General features: G+C 64.9%; 1 protein-coding gene across 8 annotated transcripts; it reads right to left on the bottom strand.

Annotated features, from left to right (window-relative positions):
• Nucleotides 1-958: 958 nt before the first annotated feature.
• CELF6 (CUGBP Elav-like family member 6) lies at nucleotides 959-18,654 on the bottom strand. 8 transcript variants are annotated; one of them, XM_042804020.1, is made up of 13 exons: nucleotides 18,360-18,654; nucleotides 15,194-15,276; nucleotides 8,449-8,497; nucleotides 6,794-6,922; nucleotides 6,602-6,681; nucleotides 5,964-6,107; nucleotides 5,387-5,531; nucleotides 5,141-5,290; nucleotides 4,833-4,895; nucleotides 3,848-3,928; nucleotides 3,552-3,695; nucleotides 2,650-2,805; nucleotides 959-2,394 (listed from the first exon to the last, which is right to left on the bottom strand). In XM_042804020.1, the coding sequence occupies exons 1-12, from the start codon at nucleotides 18,646-18,648 to the stop codon at nucleotides 2,678-2,680; spliced, it is 1,485 nt and encodes a 494-aa protein (XP_042659954.1). In that variant the 5' UTR covers nucleotides 18,649-18,654; the 3' UTR covers nucleotides 959-2,394; nucleotides 2,650-2,677. The 8 variants fall into 8 exon arrangements, with proteins under 8 accessions (XP_042659954.1, XP_042659957.1, XP_042659958.1 ...); XM_042804023.1 differs by having other exon boundaries at nucleotides 3,848-3,925; XM_042804024.1 differs by having other exon boundaries at nucleotides 5,387-5,522.
• Between the last annotated feature and the right edge of the window lie 846 nt (nucleotides 18,655-19,500).

Here is a 19,500-nt window from a genome sequence, read left to right as displayed (position 1 = left end):
GGATGGGGCGGTGGGGAAGGGATGGGAGCAGAGGGGAAGGGTGGCAGGGAATTGATGGGGCTTTGGGAAAGGGATGGGGCTGCGGGGAGGGAATCCCACCGCTGGCACACGGTGGCCAAGGGATCCTGCGAAGGAGCAGGGCCCACGCCGCGGGGGGGGGGGGGGGGGGCTGTGCCCCGGGGGTGGGACCCCATCGAGGGGCCGGGAGGGCAGAGCCGAAGGAAAAAGATTTCCCAGGGCCGGCGCTTCGCTGCAGCTCGAGCTGGTCCCAGTAATTACAGGGGGGGGATACAGCATCGGGGCTGCTGCATCCTGCTACGCCCCAACCCCAAGGAAAAACCCATCGGAGAAGCCCCGAAAGCTTCCAGGGGTCACCGCCGGGGGGTGGCGGGGGGGCTGGCGGAGGTACCCGGGGCTCCCCCCACGGTCCCGGAGCCCTCGCGGTCGGTCACGGCAGCACGAGGCCACGGCAGTAAAATATCAGCCCTTAGACGGCATCGGCCCGAAGCCACGCGGGGACCCCGCGCCGAGGGATCGAAGCTCCGAGGGATTTAAAATAATAAAAACCTTCAAACCAACCCTTCGCGTGTTGTTCGCAGCCGGGAGCGGTGAAGGAAGTGAGGAATCCACGTAAAAAAATATCCGGCCTCCACCTTCCCCTTGAGCCAACGACAAACCGAGCCCCGTTCCCACCGTCAGGGGACGGCGGGAGGGACACGCCACCCGGCGCTGGGACGGGGCGGCAAAACCGCAGCGGGGCGAATTGCTCTGGGAAATGGCAATTCCTAAAACAAAAAAAGCAAACGAAAAGAGAGGCCCGGCGCCCCTCTCCCAGCTTCACCGAGCTCCCGGCGGAGGCTTCAGCCCTGGCCAAAAAGGGCTCCCCGGGGGGGCGGGGGGGGAGCGGGGGCAGCGGGACGCGGCAGCGATTGCTCCAAAGAACCAACCAAGGTGACGATTTTGACAAAATAAGTTTATTTCGCTTCGCTTCGTTTCTGCCGAAACCTCACATTTTTCTTGTTTGTGTGTTGCTGTTGTTTTGTTTTGTTTGTTTTTATTTTTTTTTATTTTTTTTATATTTTTTTTAAATTTTCTGTTTTGGCTGAAAAAAAACCACCCCCACCCCCCCCCCCCCCGCCCCCAAGATCCCCAAAAGCCACCCGAAAACGCAAAGAACCGCATCGCTTCACCCTCTCCCGGAGGCAACCGAGGGGCTTTTTCGACCAGCCTGACCCCCCCACCGCCGGCTCCCGCCTGGGCCACGGGGCTGGGGGAGCCACCACAGCGCCCCCCCCCAGCCCCCCCCGCATCCCCCCAGCCCCAGCCACCAATTGGCCCCCCAAAACCAAGCCCTTGAGCCCCCCGACTCGGCCCCCCCGACACTGAGCCCTCTAGGAAACACTCGCAGCTCTTAACGCCCGAGGTTTTTCTCAACCTTCTTAATTTCTGGTTGGTTGGTTGGTTGGTTGTTTTTTTTTTTTTTTTCTTCTTCTTCTTTCCCATTTTTTGTTTTTTTGTGTGTTTTGTTTTTTTTTAAATTAATTTATTTATAGATATATTTAAAAAAAGCAATAGTCCTTTGGTCCCTAAACTCTAAGGAATGATATGACTCTGAAACAAGTAATCTTATGTCCCTGTGCCAGTGACAAGCAGGGGGAAGCGTGTGTCCCGCCGCCCTGCTCCATGGGATATATATATATATATACTTATTTATATATATCTTCTATAAGTCCAACATCCTTTGATCCTTTTTTTTTTTTTTTTTTTTTCCCGACATGGGGAAAAAGAAAATCTTGCCCTTTTTCTTTTTTCCAAACAAGCATCCTCCAGGTGAAGCGCCCGAGGCTGGTCCCGTCCCACCAGCTTTGGTTTAAGAATCCATTTGGAGCCTCTTTTCCTCGTTTCTCCTGGGAAATCGGTAGCAGCAAATGAGTGCTTTAAAAAAAAAAAATAAACTAAAAAAACAAACAAACAAAAAAAAAAATAAAAAACAAAACCAAAGGTAGATCGTATCCCGGCTGCCCGGGGCCGTCGCCCTTTCTCCCGGCGAGGGATTTGGTGAGTCCCAGCGAGCGGCCGGCGGCGAACCGCAGCCCCAGCGTCGCATCGCTCTCCTCCTTCCTTGTCTTCCTCACGCTCTCGTTCCCGTTAAGTAACAAACAAGATTGGTTTGAGGAAAAAAAAAAAAAAAAAAAAAAAAAAAAAAAAAAAAAATTCAAAAAAAGAATAGAAAAGCTACGACCAGAATGGCTCTCTTCTTCGCCGTTTTCTCCATCGCTTCCTCCTCTTCCTCCTCCTCTTCCTCCTCCGGGATGTGTTGCAAAGAAAGAGTTACGGGTTTGGATACTGCACTTGGGGAAGGGGAAAGTCGTCAGACACCGCGGGACGCCCGACCTGCAAAACACCGAAGGGGCCGTGAGCCCGCGGGCCGGGGGCTGGAGGGGAGGACGGACAGACGGACGGACGGACGGCGAGAGGGACCCAAATCCCTGTTTGAAAGACACCTGCAGCCGCGCCCCCCCCCGCCCACACCCCGGGCCGCTTTTGGGGGAAAAAAGCGACGCTTTGGGTGAGCCGAGCCCCGCTGGCTGCGCCCCCCGGGGTGCTGCAGGGGGGGCGGCGGGGCCAGGCCCCCCCCCAACCCCGTACCTCGCCGCAGGGCCAGGGTGAGCAGGGGTCAGTAGGGTCTGTTGGCGTCTTTCGGCCGCTTTAGCTGGACTTTTAGCCTCTTCATGCCGATCTGGAAGCCGTTCATGGCCTGAATGGCTGCCTGAGCGCTCGTCGGATTGTCAAAACTGACGAAACCTGGGGGCGAGGGAGGGGGGCGAGGGAGGAGTTTGGGTCACGGCACAGGCCGCCGGCTGCCGCTCCGCTCTAACCGAGACGTGGAGACCCCGCTGGGCCCCCCCAGGTGGCTGGGGCTGGGAGAGGGGGGACGGTGGGGGGGACGGGGGGGACGGTGCCGCCCCGGGGCGCGGGGCGATGGGCTGGTGGCATCGCGGGGGACACCGGGGTCCGCGGGACGCAGGGGGGGGTCGTCAGAGGGTCCACAGAGACCCCGGAAGGGTCCACGGGGACACCGGCAGGGTCTGTGGGGCCATTAAGGCGATGGGATCCGTGGGGACAGCGGGGTGACAGAGCGACGGGGGCTGCAGGGACGCCGAGGGGATGGGGGTGCGTGCGGGGCACCGGAGCGATGCGCTCAGGGGACGTGGGGGTGACGGGGCTTTTGCAAAGGCACCGAGGTGCCGGGGCCTCCGGAGGTGGGGCGACAGGGGCTGTGGGGACACCAGGGTGACACAGGCTACGGGGACGGTGTGGTGACAGGTCTGCAGGGCAGCGGCGAGCAGGCGGGCGCAGGACACGGGGGACAGCAGCTGGGTCGTGTCCTGCTGTCCCGGCACAGTACGGGACAAAAAAACTGCCCGGCGGCCTCGGGACAGGCAGCCGTGAGGCTTTGGTCACCTGTGAGGCTTTGGTCACCCGTGGGTGCTGCCCAAGCCGGACCCCTGAGGTGGGGACGTCGGGGAGAGCTGCACCCCAGGACTTACCAAAGCATTTACTCTGGTTGGTGGCGCGGTCCACAAAGACTTTGGCGGAGATGACATTGCCGAAAGGCAAGAACATCTGCGTGAGCTCCGCATCCCCGAACTCCTGGGGCAGGTGATAAATAAACAGGTTACAGCCTTCGGGACCTGGGTGACACACAAAGGACAAGCGTACGTCAGCCACGAGGCGGGGGGCACCCCGGGGAGGGGTGGTGATGGGGGGCGGAGCAAAACCCCTCCCAAAAAAACCCAACCAAACAAACAAAAAAAAAAAAAAACAACCAAAAAAACCCCCTCACCTTCTCGCTGCTGCTGCGGGATGATGGGCGCTTGCTGGGGGAAGGCTTGGCTGATGGGCGCGTAGGCGGTGGGGTACGCTGCTGGAAGAGAGAAAGGCAGAGCTGAGACCCCGGCGTCCGCCCCAGCCCCGCCAAGGGCTGGGGGGATGTGTCCCCCGCTCCCCCCCGCCCCCCCCCACTGCAGCCACACAGCCAGAGGAGCCTCTCCTGCCCCAGGGCTGCCAGCTCTGCCCATCCCAGCCCTCCCGGGATGCGGGAACGGCTCTGCCAGGAGGGACGTTGGGTGGCAGCAGCAATACGGCCCCGAGGTTTTGGAAAGGCGGCGCTCTGAGTTGGAAGAAACCCAACAATTAGGGGTCCGAAACTGGATTTTCTGCCGAAAATCTGAAAATTGCTGTTAGCCGTCCTAACTGAACAGCTGCCAGGCTCGCCACACTTCTGCAGGGGGCTCCGAGTCCCTTCTCCCTGCAGCCCCACCTCCTTGGCCAGCAGATTCAGCCACGCCAGCAGCACCCGCGGATTTTGGATGTCTCGGTGCCTCCGTGGCCATCCCCACCAGGAGGCTGGCGTGTCGGCGGGATCCCGCAGCGAGCCGGCGCGCCACCACCGCCCAAACCTCGCCCCCCTCTCCTAGGTCCAGCCGCCAGCTCTCCCCCCAGCGGGGTTCCCTCAGCCCCGTGGGCATCAAAACTCACTTCCCTCCAACCAAAATTGGCACGGGGGGGCCGTGGCGGGAGCGCAGCCGTGTCGCTGGGGACGAGGGGCCGGCGCTCTGCACCCGCGTCACCCCCACCGGCGCCCCGGAGCTGCCGCCAGGGTACGGCGCCCCGCGCTCACCGCTTTAATCCCTGCCCAAGCACCACTGCCCCCCATCCTGTGGTTGGAACCCCAAGGTGACGTTAAGCCCCCCCCCCCCCCCCCCCCCCCAAAATAAAGGTGAGGAGCAAAGAGGGGAGAAAGGGAAGCGCAAAGCAAAGTTTGAGACCTGCATAGTGCTGCATGCCTGCGTAGGCTTGCTGGAGGGGATCTGCCACCGTGGGGCTTTGAGCTGGGAAGAGAAAAGAAGGGAGAAGGAAGAGAGAATGAGCAAGAGAAACCCGGGGTGGAGGGAGAGGGGTCGTGGCTGAGCTGCTCCCTGCCGCTCCGGAGGCAAATGCCACGGCGGGGGGGTGGGGGGGATGCTGGTGGGGCTCAGCGGGCGGCTGGTTCATCCAGCGCGTTGCTGGGGTTGGGAGCACCCCCGGGGGGGTGTGTGTGGGGGGGTGTGTGGGGGGGTGTGTGTGTGTGTGTTACCTGGGTAGGGGTGGATGCCGTTGGTGTAGATGGTCTCCGAGGCGGGCTGCCCGTTGGTCTGCGGCGGCAGCGGGCTGAAGCCGTTCACCCCGATCGGCGTGGCGAGGCTGGGCACGGGCGCCGTGCTGATGCCAGGGGGGGTGCTCGTACCTGCGGGAGGGAGGGCTCAGCGCCGGGCAGCCCCCACCCCACGCCTGCCCGGGGGCTTGGTAAAGGAAAAAGGGGGTGGGGTGGGGGGGTTTGTACCTGAAGAGGGGGTGAGGGGGGCGGCCACCAGCCCGCTGACGTTGAAGGCGGCCATTTGCTGCATCTGGGCGGCAGCGATGGCAGCCATGGGGTTGAGGCAGGTCCCCTGCGCAGCCGCCATCAGGGCCGCCTGCTGCTGCATGATCTTAAGGAAAGAAAAAGGGGGGGAAAAGGGGAAAGCGCGCGAGAGGCAGAGAGAAGGGGGGCGGGGGGGGAGCAGGGGAGGCTCAGTCAGCATCTCCCCCCCCGCACCTTTGCACCCACGCCACGCACGCACGGGGGCACGGAGGGGTAAATGCCACCGGCTGCCAGACGCGGTTTAGGCGAGGCAAAAAAAAAAAAAAAACAAAAAACAAAAACCCCAAAAGGCGATATATGGGACCGCTGCGTCCCACAGCCATGCCACCCTCACCCGAGGTGGGGTGAAGCCCTCTGCTGTACCCCTAAACGGACACACAAACCCCGAGGGTCATCCACACTGGTGCGGTAGAATCCCACACAGGCCAAACCAGCCCCAGCCCCCCCCCTAAACCCACGGGGCTCCCCCCCCAAAAACCCGGCCGGCGCCAGCCCCTACCGCTTGCGTATAGGCCCCGTAGGCGCCGAACTGGATGGTCATGGGATTGAAGATGCCCAGCTGCCCCGCCATCTGATGCATCCGCCGCAGGGTCCTCTCCTTGTCCGTGTCCGCAAACTTCACCACCAGGCTGGACGAGGCGCCCTGAGGCGGGGGGGGGGGGGGGGAGGTGGGAGGATGGGGCTGACGGCGGGACCCCGGCAACGCCCCCCCAAATATCTCCCCGCTCTGGGGAGGGACCGGCTGGCTCGCAGCGGCCGCAGCATCCTCGGCCCCGGGGACGCCGCCCGGCTTGGCAGCAGCAACCAGCGATCGATGCGAGGTTTAATTATAGCCGGTTTCGCTCCCCGGCGGCGGCTCCCTGACCTCCGTTGCCTTTTTCCCCTCCTCGTTCACCATTTTGACCTTCGGCGTTAATTAAACAGCCCCTCTTCCTCCGGCGCGGAGGGAATTAGCCCTGCGCGCACACCCCCGGGGCTCAGCGCCCGGGCAGGGATGAACCTTGGGGTGATCCGGCCAACAAATTGCCGGTCTGTAGGATTTTGATCCAATTAAACGGAGGATCAAATTAGCTGGTGATTGGATTACGCAGGCAGCGCGGGGGGTCGAACAGGGCAGGGCGAGAGCCTGGCACTTACCGGCATGGTTTGGCTGCCGTGCAGGCTGTTGATGGCAGCCTGCGCCTCGGCGTGGCTGCCGTATTTCACAAAGGCACAACCTAAGGGTGGAAAGGGGACGTGGGAGAGGTTGGTGCTGCCCGGCCAGCAGCTCCCCCCCCCCCCCCCCCCCCCCCGCCTCCCCGAGCGCTCCCCCAGCTCCCCAAAGCCCACCTTTGCTGGCTCCGTCGGGCCCTCGCAGGATGGTGCACTCCTCGATCTGGCCGAAGGGCTCGAAGAGGCGCCGGACGTCGTCCTCGCTCTGCTGCTTCCCCAGCATGCCCACAAAGAGCTTCCTGTCTTCTAAAAACAACCCCAAGCCGGTCGGAGAGCGGGATGTCACTCCCCGTCCCGTCCCCTCACCCCCGATTTGCAACCGGCGCACGGAGGGGAAGGAGCCGGGTAACACCCGGGGGGGGAGCGACGCCAATCTGGCAGCGAAGACGCAGGGTTTATCACCTCCATCCCACAAAACGCTCGGGGTGGGGAAAAAAACCTCTCCTGCGGGGAACTTGCTGCGGGGTGAAGCCGGGAAGAGCCGGCTCCCGCTTCGGGGGCTGGAGCTGGGGCTTTGCCCGGGGCTGGAGGGAGCCGGCTCCCCTGGCACCGAGGCGGGATGCGGCTGGGAAACAAAGAGAGCCCGCAAAACAGCGGCGATTGCCTGCGTGTGATTGACTCGCCGAATAACCCGCAGCCTCCGGCCGTGCCCAGGGGACATAAATAACCCAAACACGAGAGAAGGGAGAGTAAATAATGAGAATTTCATTATTATTACCAGCATCTGTCTTGCGCGGCCGTGCGCTCCTGCCGCGCGCTAATGGCATTTGACAAAGAAAATAAGGTGCCCTGTCAAGAGCGTTGCCGGGGAAATAAATAAATAATGGCAGGAGACGATTAATGCTCTGTCCGTTAAGGTACCAAGAAAATTAGTTAAGGGAATAGGGCTCGTGTGTTGTCTAGTTAAACATAAACCATCTCCTGGCGAATGCGACCGGAGGGAGCGGGCTCGGCGGCCCAGCATCGCCTCCCGGGCGAGGGGGCCGGAGCCGGGCGCCCGAGCTCGCCCATCGATTTTTAATCCTTCACCAATTACGCTCGGTAAGTGGGTAATTGATTTGCCGGGTTCCTCCGGGACGTGCCGGGACCAGCTTGCGGCACATTTAGTAACGTGGTTCGAGCTGGGGGGTGGGGTGGGGGGGACACAGCCACCCCGCCAGCGCCCCGCGTGCCCGAGCGCGCCGACGGGCCCGGCGCTTGCTCGCCGCACCGGGAACGTTGCAGGGTTTGGATCCGATTCCTGCAGTTTTGCCCAAATGATCAGCTCGGGCTGGAAATGCTGCAGCTGTAAAAGCCTGTGGAGAATTTGAGGGGTGTGGGGGGGGGCCAAAGTGTCTGTTCAAGAGGGGCTCAGGCCATGTGCAACCGACTCCTACACCCCGACTCTGCCGGGATCCCCACAGGCAGCTCCGGGCAGGTGGTTGGTTTGTTTGTTTGTTTGTTTGTTAGACGAAGGGGCTGTCAGAGAGCGGCTGGCTGGCTACTGTCAGGACGCTCTCGGCGGGATGACATCAGGATGTTCTCAGCATGACGTCAGGATGAGCCCCCCCCCACCCCCCGCCAGCCCCCCCCCGAGCTGGGCGGGCAGGGAGAGCCGAGATCGCGTTCGCTCCACGCTCGGGTTCGGATTGCCGCCGGCGAAGGCGGCTCCCTTGGCGGGTTCCTCTCTGCGAACCCACCTCCCCGCGGCAGCCCCCCGCGATGCCACCGTGCCCCCCGCCCCGGGTGGCCCCGCTGCCCGCAGGGGGGCAGCCGGGGAAGGGTGCACCTACCTCCTCGGCCCTCGCTGTCGGCCGGCTTCACCTGGATGGGGCGGTTCATCTGCAAGAAAGAAGCGGGAGCGGGCAGTCAGAAGCCGTGACGCGCCCACCCCCCTGCCCCCCCCCCCCCCCCAAGCCCTTTCCATAGGGAACAGCAGGATTTGGCCCCAGCCTGGCGCAGGGGGGCCGGGGCGGGACCTGCAAGGAGGGAGCCGGAGCTGGGGAGGCGGCGGGCGGAGAGCGATGCCAGGGCCCCGGGGACGGGTACCCGGTGCCGCAGGCGCCCGCCGGGCCGCCGGTGCCAGCCTTGGCCGCCTGCCCGCTTTCCTCGACTGCAAAGGACTGCAGAGGCGGCAGCAGCGCCCGGGCCGGCCCCGGCCCCTCCGGCAGCACCGCCACCGCTCTCTCCTTTCCCCGATCCTCACCCAATTTCGGCCTCCTCCCGTGCGTCGCCGCCGCGTGTACCCGCGAGCATGACACGCGTGTGCAGCGGGACGGCGCGCACGTCGCTGGCCCGCTGCCCCAAGGAGCCATTTCTCCTCCTCTCTCCCCCTCCTTTCTCCCCCCCCCCCCCCCCCCACCTCTTTTAGCAGAAAAACGCTACAATTACGGCCGTTTCCACGGCAACAAGCGTGCTTCCCCCGCGATGCTGCAGAGCCCGAGCCATGTGCTCGATGAGGGTCGTCACGGCAACGGTGGGATGTCACGCATGACGGGGCAGGTGTGCGCGCACACGTACGCGGCTCGAGCACGCACAGGGACAGCTGCGCACACGCGCGGGTACCGTACCCCCCAACCCGGGGTTCCCCCCGTGCACCCCGGGAAGTGTGTGTGTGTGGGGGGTGGGGGGGTTGTCACCAAATTTAGGGGCTGAGTGGGGGCAGCACCAGCTCCCCCAGCCTGCCCCCCCCCCAACCTCTCCCGCCCCCAGGGTGAGGAAGAGGATGGTTAAGGAAGAAGAGGAGGGAGGTTTCCACAGCAACCGCCTCGTCTCCAGGGAAACGCGGGGAGAAATGTCAGCGGAGAGCCGGGGATGCTCCAGGGAGGGGACCGGGTCCTCAGGAGCTGTGGGGTGGCACTGAGGGACACGGGGCCACCCAGCTGCCCTCGCATCACCCATCATGTCACCAGTCCCCCCAAATGTGTGTGTGTGTGTGTGTGTGTGTGTGTGTGTGTGTCCCCGAGCCCAGCACCGGGGCGGGATCCGGCTCATCCCAAACCCTGTGACAACACAGAGACCCGTGGGACCAACATCTCCCCTCATCCCTGCCATGTCCAGGAGGAGGGAACCCCATTTTGAGGGGGGGGGGGGGTGGGAGGGGGCTACCCCCCCTCCACCGACCCACCAGTCCCATTTACCAGTCCAATGGCCTTTGATGGAATAAATTTCCCGTGCCCGCTGCTGTATGCTTAATGTAATAAACCCAGCGAGTATGATTTAGAATAACATTTACGGAGCCGCAGAGTGTCATTTTGATGTGTCTCCCGTCTCCGCTCGCCGGTTATTAAACTGTATTGATTCTCCGGGAGCGGCTGATGTTTATAAATGTCAGCCCTCAGGGACCGGCTAACCTACCCCAGGGCTGCCGCACCGCGCCGGCGAGAAACCGCCCCGGCCTGTGGACACCCCCAAAAAGGGGGTTTTGGCGCCCCTGGCATCGCCCCGTGCCCACCCCGGGGCGCTCGGTGCCCCCCTGCACCGGCTCCCACGGCGCTGGTGGGTGGCTTGGGCACCTGTCCGCCCACCCCCCAACACCCATCTGTCCATTCACCCATCCCAGGACACACACAGTCACCCATCCACCCATCCATTCACCCACCTCTGCCCCAATGCCCGTCCCCATTAACACCCATCCAGCCCCAGAGCACCCATCCATATCCCCAACACCCATCCATCCACCCTCCAGCCCCCACCCATCCCCGTAGCACCCTTACACCTGCCCATCCACCCCCCCACCTCCCTACCACCCATCCCTCCACCCACACAGCACCCACCCATCATCCACCCCCCCAACTCCCACCCGTCTCCCCCCATCCTCACACACCCCAAGGACACGCCGACGCACCCGGGGTAACTGGAGACTCTGTCTGGGGTGTCCCAGCACCCACCAGTCCCACCACCCGTGGGTGCCCCACAGAGCCCCCAGCTACGGCACCCAATGGCCAAACCGCCAGTGTGCTACAGCCCGAGGATCACCACCGGTTGCCAAAGCACCGCCTGACCCCTGGGGCACTGTCACCCACCCAAATTTAGAGCCTCCCGACAGCCAGGGGGGAGTCAGCCCATGGTGACATGCCCCGTGGGACAGGGTCACTTCTGGCCCTCTCTCCTTCCTCGGCGTCACCCTCCTCCTCGCGCCCAACAGCCGGACGATCTGGCAGGCCACCACGCATCCGAATGAGCTGAGATGGAGGCGCCGGGTGACGCTGGAGCCGCTGGCGCCCATGGGAGCTGGGTGCCCACGTCACCCCAGGGGCCCCCAGGCAGCCAACACCCGGAGCAGGGAGACAGGCGCTGAGGGTGTAGGCAGCCACCCGTCACGAGAACACCCTGGGGGTGAACTCGCAGCGAGGGGACACAGCCAGCTTGGGGACAGTCACACCACCGCACAACCATCCTAGCACACCCCCACGCACAACCAGGCATCCCCTACAGCCGCGCTCCCGCGCGCCTCTGAGCACAGCCCCACACACAGCATCCTCCATGCACACCCACCCACCCACAGCTGCATGCCTGCCTCAGCAACACACCCCCCCCCCCGCACAGCCGCACACTCGCACCCACACAGCCCCACGCACAACCGTACAGCCCTCCTAGCACGGCCGCACACCCACGTGCGGCCACACCCCCGCCCCAACCCAGCCCCCTGTACACCCACACGCCCCAAGCCTCGTGAGCACCCACCCACCCGCAGCCGCACACCCACACAAACACCCACAGCGCCCTCCCCGCAGCTCCCGCACCGCCCACGGGCACACAGCCGCCCCCCCCCCCCCCCAGGGCGCACAGCCGGCACCACCGTCCACGCCAGGCGGGGACACAACCCCCCCTTGCCTCAGTTTCCCCGCTGTGGCAGCAGGACCCACAGTGGGACCCCCCCGCAGCTCTCTGTGGACAGACAGACACCCAGTGCTGGGCACCACGACGGGCACAGCTTACCCCCCCCCCCCCGCCCCCGGCAGCACCCACACCCCATCCAGGCCAGCTCCCCCATCGGGCACCCCCAGTGCAGGAGCCCACACAACACCCATACGCACGCACACACACACACACACACACACACTCTCTGCTCCCTGCTCACACCCAGCCTGCGCGCACGCACACGTGCAGGCGCTCACGCACCCGCCACTGCCACCCCCCCAGGCCCACGTCCACCCACACCCCATCACCATGAGCACAACCGCTGGGTGCTGACACTCTTAGCACCTGCTTACACACACGCACACAGAGCCACGGACACGCTTGCACACCCATCATCACTGGGTGCAACCGCTCCCTGCCAACACCCACTTGTGCACACCCCAGGGGCAAAACCGTACCCCCTGCCAGAGCACACACACACACACACACACACACACCCTGCACCATCTGTGAGTGCAACAGCCTCCCCCCAGCACAGCCCATTGCAACCACACACACACCATCACCACCACGCACACCTAACCCAGGGTGGAAAAACACACCCTCCGGCCAACACACAAACACCCAAACCCATCCCTGGGTGCAGATGTTCCCTCTTCACCAACACAGGCATGCACACGCTCCGTCCCTGCCGGCACATACACCCTGCTCACCAACACACACCCTTCCTGGGTGTAGATACACACTCCTCACCAACACCCACGCTCACACACAGCATCCCTGCGTGCAGATACACCCTCTTTACCAACATCCCCTTGCCAGCACCCTCCCCATCCCTGGATGCGGCCACCCTCCTCATCAACGCACGCACACTCGCAGCCCCCATCCCTGCGTGCAAACACACCCTCACCACCCCCCCAACCGCCCCTGCCAACACACGCACCCCCTCCCTGGGTGCAGATACACCCTCCTCACCAACACCCACGCTCCAACAGCCCATCCGCGGTGCAGATGCACCCTCCTCACCAACGCAGGCACTCACCACCCCCCCCACCCCCACCCCCCACCCCAAATCCCTGCGTGCAAATACACCCTCCTCACCACCCCCCCACCACCACCCGCGGGAGCAGGTACACCCCGCTCACCAACCCAGGCAGGCACCCACCGCACCCCCGCCTGTAAATACACCCTGCTCACCAACACCCAGGAGCAGATACACCCCCCTCCCCATCACAGCGTGCAAATCCCCGCCCCGGGTGCAGAACCCCCGTTCCTGGGGTGCAAGCACCCCCCACCCCGAAGCACCTCACCCTGCGCACGCAGAGCCCCCCGGGCCGGGCCGGGCCGGGCTGAGCCGGGCCGGGCCGGGCCGGGCTGGCGGCAGACAAAGGCGGGGCCCTACCTCGATGCAGAGGATCTTGGACCCGGCGGGCACCCACAGCACGGGCGGCCGCGGCCCGGGAGCCGGCACCTGCGGCAGCTGCATGGCCCGGCCCGGCCCGGCCCGGCTCGGCTCGGCTCGGCTCGGCTCGGCTCGGGCCGGCCCGACCCGGCTCCACCCGAGGCGGCTCGGCTCGGTCCGGCCCGATTCGGCTCGGCTCGCGCAGCGGGCGCGCGGGAGGCGGGGCGGGGGGAGGGGCGGCCGCAGCCCCGCCGAGCCGAGCCGGGCCGAGCCGGGTCGAGCCGAGCCGAGGGGTGGGGCCTTGGGGAGACACGCCCCCTCCGCCGCCTGGACACGCCCCCTCGCCGCGCCGGGGGGAGGGGCCTGGCCGCGACTGTGGGGACCCGGGGGCGCGGGGGTGGGAGCACAGGCACGGCTATAGGGGTGTGCACGGCTATAGGGGTGTGCACGGCTATAGGGGTGTGAGCACGGCTATAGGGGGTGTGAGCACGGCTATAGGGGTGTGAGCACGGCTATAGGGGTGTGCACGGCTATAGGGGTGTGCACGGCTATAGGGGGTGTGAGCACGGCTATAGGGGTGTGAGCACGGCTATAGGGGTGTGCACGGCTATAGGGGGTGTGAGCACGGCTATAGGGGTGTGAGCACGGCTATAGGGGTGTGCACGGCTATAGGGGGTATGAGCACGGCTATAGGGGGTGTGAGCACAGGCACGGGGGGGTGTGAGCACAGCTACAGGGGTGTGCACAGCTATAGGGGGTGCAAGCACAGGCACAGGGGGTGTGCACGGCTATAGGGGGTGTGAGCACGGCTATAGGGGTGTGCACGGCTATAGGGGTGTGCACGGCTATAGGGGGTGTGAGCACGGCTATAGGGGGTGTGAGCACAGGCACGGGGGTGTGCACGGCTATAGGGGGTGTGAGCACGGCTATAGGGGTGTGCACGGCTACAGGGGTGTGCACGGCTATAGGGGGTGTGAGCACGGCTATAGGGGTGTGAGCACGGCTATAGGGGTGTGCACGGCTATAGGGGGTGTGAGCACGGCTATAGGGGTGTGAGCACGGCTATAGGGGTGTGCACGGCTATAGGGGTGTGAGCACGGCTATAGGGGTGTGCACGGCTATAGGGGGTGTGTATGGCTATAAGGGGTGTAAGCACGCCTATAGGGGATGTAAGCACGGCTATAGGGGGTGTGAGTATGGCTATAGGGGTGTGCACGGCTATAGGGGGTATGAGCACGGCTATAGGGGGTGTGAGCACAGGCACGGGGGTGTGCACGGCTATAGGGGGTGTGTATGGCTATAAGGGGTGTAAGCACGCCTATAGGGGATGTAAGCACGGCTATAGGGGGTGTGAGTACGGCTATAGGGGTGTGCACAGCTACAGGGGGTGTGAGCACAGGCACGGGGGGGGTGTGAGCACAGCTACAGGGGTGTGCACAGCTATAGGGGGTGCAAGCACAGGCACAGGGGGTGTGCACGGCTATAGGGGGTGTGAGCTCAGCCACAGGGGGTGCAGACGGCTCTAGGGGGTGCGCAAAAGCACGGCGGGGTGCGCACAAGCCCAGGGGTGTGCATGCACCGACGCCCGCCCAGCTGCGGCTGTGGGGCTTGCGCACCCACGCCCGGCTGCGTGCACACACGCACAAGAGGGGCGCGCGCAGACACCTGCCCACGCGCGCCCACGCACACCCACGCGCGGCCCTCTGCTCGCCCCCGGGGGGGTGCCCACCGGGGCGGTGAGAAGTGAGCAGCCAGGCGCCTCGCACACGCGTGCGTACACGCACGGGAGCGTGCGACGAGAGGGGGGAGGCGAGCAAGCCCGCGCGACGCAGGCAGCGCCTGGCCCCGCACTTCCTGTCGGCTGCCGAAGTGGGCTGTTCACTCTTAAGCCTACTGACGCAGAGCGCCACTGGTGAGAGCACGGCTCAGGACGCCGCGTCCCCGCGAACCTCGTCCCCTCTCCACCGCGCACCCGAGGCAGGGATTGATATTTACGGGCCCCGGCGCTTTCCTCAGCCAACCAGCGGCCCTATTGATTTTTATTTAGGCGAATAATTAAATATTTATTTTCACTTTGTTAAGCTCGGGAGGTCGGAGCCCACAGAAAGCGCAACAGCATGCGGGCGGCAGGAAAATCAATGCCTCGGTTTGCGGCCGCTGGAAGCGGCTCCTGCGCCCACGCCCCGGGGGGGTGTCACCGTCCCCCCACCCCAGCTCACCCCGACCTCCCCCCGCCCCCCCCCTCCCCCCCCCCCGGAACCGGCGTCACTTACCCCCGGCAGCGTCTTCTGCTCGTGCAGGGCACTCTGCGCCTTCAGGGCCGAGTCGCGGGCGCAGTAGGTGAGGAAGGCACAGCCTGCGGAGATGGGGAGACGGGGTCAGTGTCCGGCCCGGCTCCGCTGGGCACGCGAAGGGCCGGCGACGCGGCTAACACGGCGCTGGGGTGTCGCAGCACCCCTGGCACCCAGCACCCCGGTGGGCGCCACCGCCAGCGGGGCCGGAGTTCAGCCCTGAAACAAGGTGGGAGACCTGGATACAAAAGAGATGGAGCAGCGAGGTGAAGGAAGGAGCAAGGCGGGAGCAGGCAGCGAATCTGGCAGCGCACAGGCAGCAGCCCCAGGGGAAAGCCGAAGCCCTTTTGGGAAGCGGATCTCCGGGCATCGAGGCCAAGCGTCCCGGCTTGGTGCCATGCTTCTCCCGGCCCCGGGCGTCCTCTTTGGGATGAGACTCGCGTGGCGAAGGCGCTCCGGCTCCTCCGATGTCGCGGCGCTTCGGGAATCCGCCTGGGGCGAGGTTTTCCCACGCTGACTCACGCTGCCAAGCCACTCGCTCGCCCGGAGCTGGCGGCGACAGCGAGCCCTAGGGACGGGGTCCGGTCCTTTCCCCTCCGTCTCTCCTCTTCCCGGGGGGAGCATCCCGGGTCCCCGTGCTGCCGCCACGCCGCTCCCTCCCCGAGGGCTCCCCCCCCCCCCAATTTGCTGGGGTCACATCCAAAAGCGTCTGCAAGTGATATTAAAACAGCAGCAAAACAGTTTCCCTTCAACAAAGTAAATATTTAATGAATAAAATTGACATTGATGCATTTTTAATATTGGCACAATTAAATCCGCCAGCTGATTAAGTATTAATAACTCTTAATAAGTACAATCAGCGTGCCTGGGAGGAGAGGGAGCATGGCAGCAGGGCAGGGGGATGCCAAGGGATGGGGTCCTTCACCCACATCGCGGTGTTGGGGACATCTGCCCTCGCGGGGAGCAAGGATAGATCCCTCCCGGTTAAATATTATCCCACTGCGGGTGGAAAGGGGAGGTCAGTGCAGCAGCTCACGTCAGTCCCGGTGCCATTTCCAGTGTTTACCATCCATAATCACGTTGGTTTCTTCCTCTTCGCTCTTCTTCCCCCTCCCTCCCCGTTTTTTTTTTTGTTGTTTTTTTTTTTTTTTTCCCCTTTTCCCCTGCAGGCAACGATGTTGACAGTGTCCAGGCGTTCTGGAGAAGTTCGGAGGGCTGGGGAGGGAGCGATCCCGCTCCAGAGGCTCGCCGGGAGGAAGGATGCCATTCAAATTAGAGGAGCGTCCGCAATGAAATCACACGTCTGGGCCGCAGCAGTTGAAGCCCACACCGGAGGAAGAGCCGAGGGGGGCCTGGTGAGGTGCAAATCCCGTTGTTCGGGGCACACGAGCGGCTTCGGAGGTGCCTGGAGGCATTTTGGAGGCCGCGGTGCCGCGATCGATGGAGTCCGGGTGGGTGCCCCACGGCCGAAGGGCACCGACGCGGCGGCATCCGCGAGCGCCAAGTTTTGGCTTCCCAGAAAGTCCCGGCGAAGCGGGCGCTGCCTGTGGCACCGGGGCTCGACAACAGCGTGCGGAGGAGTGTGAGATCCCGTCCGGGTGACGCTCGGGCTGTCCTGACCCTGCTCCGGCACCACGGACCCCCGACTCACAGGCGGGGGGTTCTGCAGAGACCTTGGCGCGCCACTGCTCGGGGTGCTGGGTGCTCTGCACCCTGTGCCGGGGTGCCGGCCAGGCACGGCGCAGGCAGCAAACGGGCAGGCGGGTGCCCCCATCGGCGGTGGGTGCCTGTATTCCAGGTGGGTGCCCCCCCATTCCAGGGGTGCCCAAAACTCATGTGGGTGCCCCGATGCCAGGCTGGCATCCCCAAACCAGGCGGGTGCCCTAAACACCATTGGGGTGCTCCCAGGCCTGGGGTGCTCTGACCCCAGCGGTGCCCCTAAGCCAGACGGCAGCTCCCAACCCCAGGTAGGTACCAGGTGGGTGCCCCCACCTCAGGCAGGTGCCCATCCCAGGGGTACCTCCACCTTAGATGGGTGCCTCTGCCTCAGGGGTACCCCGATCTTAGGGGGGCTGCATACCAGGATGCCGCATATTGGGGTGCCCCCACCTCAGCGGGGCTCCATACCTGAGTGACCATACCAGGATGACCCATACCAGGGTGCTTCCACCTTGGGGGGTACCTTCACATCAGAGGTGCCCCATACCGGGGTGCCCCCACTGCAGGAGTACCCCATACCAGGGTGCCCCACCTCAGGGGTACCTCCACCTCAGGGTGCTCCTCCTCAAGGGTGGATCCAACTTGGGGCTGCCTTCACCTCAGGGGGTATCTCCATCTCAGTGGAGGATGGGGTACCCCACCTTATGGGTACCTCCAGATCAAGAGTACCTCCACCTCAGCGCTATCTCAACCCAGAGGTGCCCTATATCTGGGTGCCCCACCTCAGGGGTACCTCCATCTCAGAGGTACCCCCACCTCACTGGTGCCCCATAGCAGGGTGCCCACCTCAGGGGTACTTCCAGCTCATGGGTGTCTCCTCTCAGGGCGTCCCACTTGAGGGGTGACCCTACCTCAGGGTGCTTGCAAGTCAGGGTGTCCCAACTCAGGGGTGCCTTCACCTCAGGGGCGTCCCATACTTGGGTGCCTCACCTCAGGGTGTCCCACCTCAAGGGTTCCTCACCTCAGGGGTGCCTTTACCTCAGGGGTTCCTCACCTCAGGGGTGCCCCATGCTTGGGTGTCCCACCTCAGGGGTACCTCTCCTCAAGGGTCTCCCATACTTGGGTGCCTCACCTCAGGGTGTCCCACCTCAAGGGTTCCTCACCTCAGGGGTGCCCCATACCAGGGTGCCCCACCTCAGGGCTGCTGCCAGCTTATGGGCGCCTCATCTCAGGGTGTCCCACCTGAGGGGTGCCCCTACCTCAGGGTGCTCCATGTCAGGCTGTCCCACCTCAGGGATTCCTCACCTCAGGGGTGCCTTCACCCCAGGGGTGCCCCATCCTTGGGTGCCCCACCTCAGGGGCTCCTCACCCCAAGGGTGCCCCACCTCAGGGTGTTCCACCTGAGGCGCACCCCCCACCCCGGGGTGTCCCACCCCGGGACGCCGCGCCCCGTCGCGCCCCGCCGTCGGTCGCGGGGGGCCCCCCGTACCTTTGTGCATGCCGGTGAAGCGATCCTTGAGGACGGTGAGCTCGTAGATGCGGCCGAACTCCTCGAAGAGCGGCTTGAGGTCGCTCTCCTCCAGGTTACGCGGGATCTGCCCCACGAAGAGCTTGATGGCGTCGTGATCCTTCATGGCGATGGCGCCGGGCGGGCGGCTCAGCCCGTTCACCCGGCCGCTGTTCGCGGTGCTGAACGCCGCCCCCGCCTCCGCCGCCGCCGCCGCCGCCGCCGCCGCCGCCGCCGCCGCCGCCGCCACGCCGCTGCCCGCCGCGGCCATGGCCCCGCTCCGCCGCCGCCGCCGCCGCCGCCGCTGCGGGAGGCGCCCGCCGCCCCGCCCCGCCCCGCCCCGCCCCGCTCGGCCCCGCTCGGCTCCGCTCGGCTCCGCTCGGGCCTCTCCGCTCCCGGCGCTCCCCCCACCCCCCCCACCCCCCCCCCCCAACCCTCCCCCCTCCCCTTCCCCACCCGCGCGCGCGGCCGCCAGCGGGCTGGTGACGTCAGCCTGCCGGCCCCGCCGAGACGCAAAGGTATTAGCATAATGAGAGCGCGGCGACCAATCAGGAGGCGAGGCTGGGCAGCGGCGCGGGGCTGCCCCGCGCTCCGCCCACTACTGCCCCCTGCCGGCCCGACCCCGCACCCCGCCGTCCTCCGCCTCTCGTCACCCGCCCCACGTCACTCCACGTCACACCCCCGCGTCACACCCCAGCACCCCGAGGCGCGGCTGGCCAAGGCGCCGAGCAGCCGCCTCACTTCACCCCTGTCCCCGCCCTCAGTAGGTCCCAGAGTTAACGCCCCGCTCCTGACCCTCCCCATCAGCCACCACCTTCGAGCGGGATTTAAACACATCGAAAAGGCTCAAAACGGACAATTTTGTCACTTGGCTGCAGTTTTCGCCTCGATGGGCCCCACCACGCACCGCTTGCCCCCCTGGGGCTGCCCCAGACGGGGGTGGGGCCACCCCCAAACATCTGTAATTAGCCCGGGCGGCGTTAGCACCCAGCGCCGTCGTTAATTAACAGGGCTGGGGGTGCCCGGCTTCCCCACGCGTGTGCAGGCACGTGCCAGTGTGCATGAGCAGGGGCAGGAGCGTGCGTGGCAAGCATGTGCAAGTCCACGCCAGCAGGCGCGTGTT

The sequence above is a fragment of the Tyto alba genome, unplaced genomic scaffold, assembly GCF_018691265.1.
Source record: "Tyto alba isolate M040663 unplaced genomic scaffold, T.alba_DEE_v4.0 Super-Scaffold_41, whole genome shotgun sequence".
Classification (NCBI taxonomy): domain Eukaryota; kingdom Metazoa; phylum Chordata; class Aves; order Strigiformes; family Tytonidae; genus Tyto; species Tyto alba.
The sequence above is the reverse complement of the archived record's forward strand: the minus strand, read 5'-3'. Positions and strand labels throughout refer to the sequence as shown.

Bases quoted from the DNA above. Each gene is read 5' to 3' on its own strand.
- CELF6 (XM_042804020.1), bottom strand. From the start codon at position 18,648: ATGGCCGCGGCGGGCAGCGGCGTGGCGGCGGCGGCGGCGGCGGCGGCG. The intron at 8,498-15,193 runs GTAAGTGACGCC...TCTTTCTTGCAG, and splicing joins AGCAGAAGACGCTGCCGGGG to ATGAACCGCCCCATCCAGGT. The intron at 3,696-3,847 runs GTGAGGGGGTTT...TGTGTCACCCAG, and splicing joins CCCGCAGCAGCAGCGAGAAG to GTCCCGAAGGCTGTAACCTG.